This window comes from Alosa sapidissima, chromosome 19, assembly GCF_018492685.1.
Source record: "Alosa sapidissima isolate fAloSap1 chromosome 19, fAloSap1.pri, whole genome shotgun sequence".
Taxonomy (NCBI): Eukaryota; Metazoa; Chordata; class Actinopteri; order Clupeiformes; family Clupeidae; genus Alosa; species Alosa sapidissima.
Genome location: NC_055975.1, coordinates 11199332 through 11201630, shown reverse-complemented (window position 1 = coordinate 11201630; position 2299 = coordinate 11199332). Strand labels below are relative to the sequence as shown.

The window sequence follows — 2299 nt, the reverse complement described above, 5'->3', positions numbered from 1 at the left end:
GCGCGTGTTGATGTGTCTGAACATCACTGTAAAGCTACATTCCAACACACAGGACGCAACAGCAGGCTATCAATATCTGACCGGTCACAACAGAGACAACCACATTGGACAAAACAAAGATCCGTCGTGTGCCGTGGTCGGCAGACAGCCTCAGATTTTTCAGTCTCTTTCCAAAGCATATCGATCTTTTGTGTGTATCGATGACCGATTTAGGGCCCGTGCGTGGTACCGCGGGATGGGTTTGTGCTGAGCCACGCGATCAGGGCTGCCGAGCCGAATCAGGAAGGATGCGGAACGTGTCGAAGAGCGTCAGTACAAGGCGGGGGAATGCTGATACATAGCTAGAGGTGGGGGATGCGTCAGGCCCAGGCTCACACACTGATGTTAACCAAATATACAGTCTCTGAGCAATATTACAACACCGTACAGAAATAGAGTTCAGCATAGAAATGAAGGCCCGTTGCAGAAAAGGCTTTAGAATATGGGCACACCGTGACAAACAGAACTTGATTTTACACGCCAGATTTCACAGAGATACCTGCAGGTCGGTAGCTGTGTGAGTGTGTGTGTGTGGGTTATGCTTACCGTGAAGTGGTGGCACAGGGCATTGGGAGTAATCCTCAGAAGTCGCGTCCCGGAGTTTCTCTGAGATGCCATTGCTGCTGCTCACATAATTACAAGGGAAAACACCGACACGGTCCTCAATCATGCCTGTCCACCAGCCCTCATCTCCGGAGACAAGCGAGTCCTTCGACAGGACCTCTACCAGGTCTCCTTTCCGCAGGCTGAGCTCATCCTCCGCGCCCGCGTCATAGTCAAAGACGGCTGTCCAGAGGCCGGCCACGGCGGGACCGGTTCTGGTCGGTGCTGCTGCAGTGCCATTTTCAGGGGTTGAGATAACCGCCGGCCAGCCGGCACTCTCCGGGACGGGATCGAGCGTGTGAGCAGCACAGCATCCTTTGGGACTCCGAGTGGACTCAAAGGGCGATCCGAAGGCATCCATGGACGCCATCCATAAGGGCGACCTGGATCATCCGGAAGAGGCGCGATCAGACTACACCTGCCGTGGGATGTGCTGGCGAGCAGCGCGCCAGCGATACAAAGCCGCGGCTGCCACGGCGGGGGAGTAAATAGCTGCTAATCCTGCAGCGGGAGCGTTAAAAACACCTCATTGTGTCCCCGCCCGCATCTTTCCCTTCCTCGCAGTGTGTAATTTAAACAAGAGGAGACATCTTTTCCTAATTGCTATTTCGAAATTAAACTGAATTTGCAGCGATACCTGGCCTAGGATGTTGCCCTGCTTCTTTCCATCCTTAAAGTGCCCTACGCGCGTCCCCGCCCAGCTCACGCACTCGAATGGCTGTTACATTAAGCGGCCACCAATTTGCGCTCTGTGATTCGCACGTAGCTACATCAATCAGAAACCATCGCCTATCTAGCATACACCGCTGGTCCTCCCTATATGTGACTGTGCAAAACGGTGAGCGCGCTTGAGTGTAAACTGAAAGCCAGTGTGTGTGTGTGTGTGTTCGTGCGTGTTCAAGAACCCCACATTGCCAGAAGAAAGAGTAGGCGGTAAAAGGAGAAAGGGTCGTTCTGTGACCTACATTCATAGTGCCATTTCTAATTCAAATTTTCCGGTCGACTAAAAGGGACTAACGATATGAAGATCCAAAGGACACGAGGATGACTCGTCGTATATAATCTGTCAATCTATGTCAATTGATGGATTACCCCCTTGACGTCTGTCTCATAAACCACCTTCATTGAGGTTAGTAAGGTAATGTCAGTGATGCCACTATGTGTCTCCCCAACCAAATTGAAGTTTTGGTGATTTTTAAAATAAGTCCTTGCCCTTTGTATATTGTTTAAAAATAAACCACACAACAAATTAATTCAAATGACTTACTTTATTTTTTGTTGACAAAAAGAAACAAAATCAACAACTGAAATAAATAGATAAATAGATTTGACATAATTTAAATCAAAATTAATGTTAGATATCATGCATGAATCCCTGAAATAAAAATGCGATACGTATTTTGCCTTGTTGTGAAACGTAGAAAACAAACAACAAAGTAAACAAATCTACCAATCCAACTGTTTGAGATGCCGAGTGAGGGAGTTTGGGTTGCGTTGTGTGGAAACTGCCGACTGCAGCCAATAGAACCCCAAGCAGCTCAGTAAGACTTGACGTGATTTAAAAAGCTACAAAGGGTGTCTCGCCCAATAACACACATACACACACACACACACACACACACAGGCAGGAGCCACAACACACTAGAGGCATCTGATG

General features: G+C 48.5%; 1 protein-coding gene across 1 annotated transcript in view; it reads right to left on the bottom strand.

Moving 5' to 3' along the window:
• Nucleotides 1–1646, bottom strand: part of map3k9 (mitogen-activated protein kinase kinase kinase 9) — an 18424-nt gene extending 16778 nt beyond the window's left edge. Inside the window, exon 1 of the mRNA XM_042073361.1 lies at nucleotides 586–1646. Coding sequence (XP_041929295.1) covers nucleotides 586–1012 — 427 coding nt within the window. The 5' untranslated portion in view covers nucleotides 1013–1646. The remainder of the gene's footprint in view (nucleotides 1–585) is intronic.
• Between the last annotated feature and the right edge of the window lie 653 nt (nucleotides 1647–2299).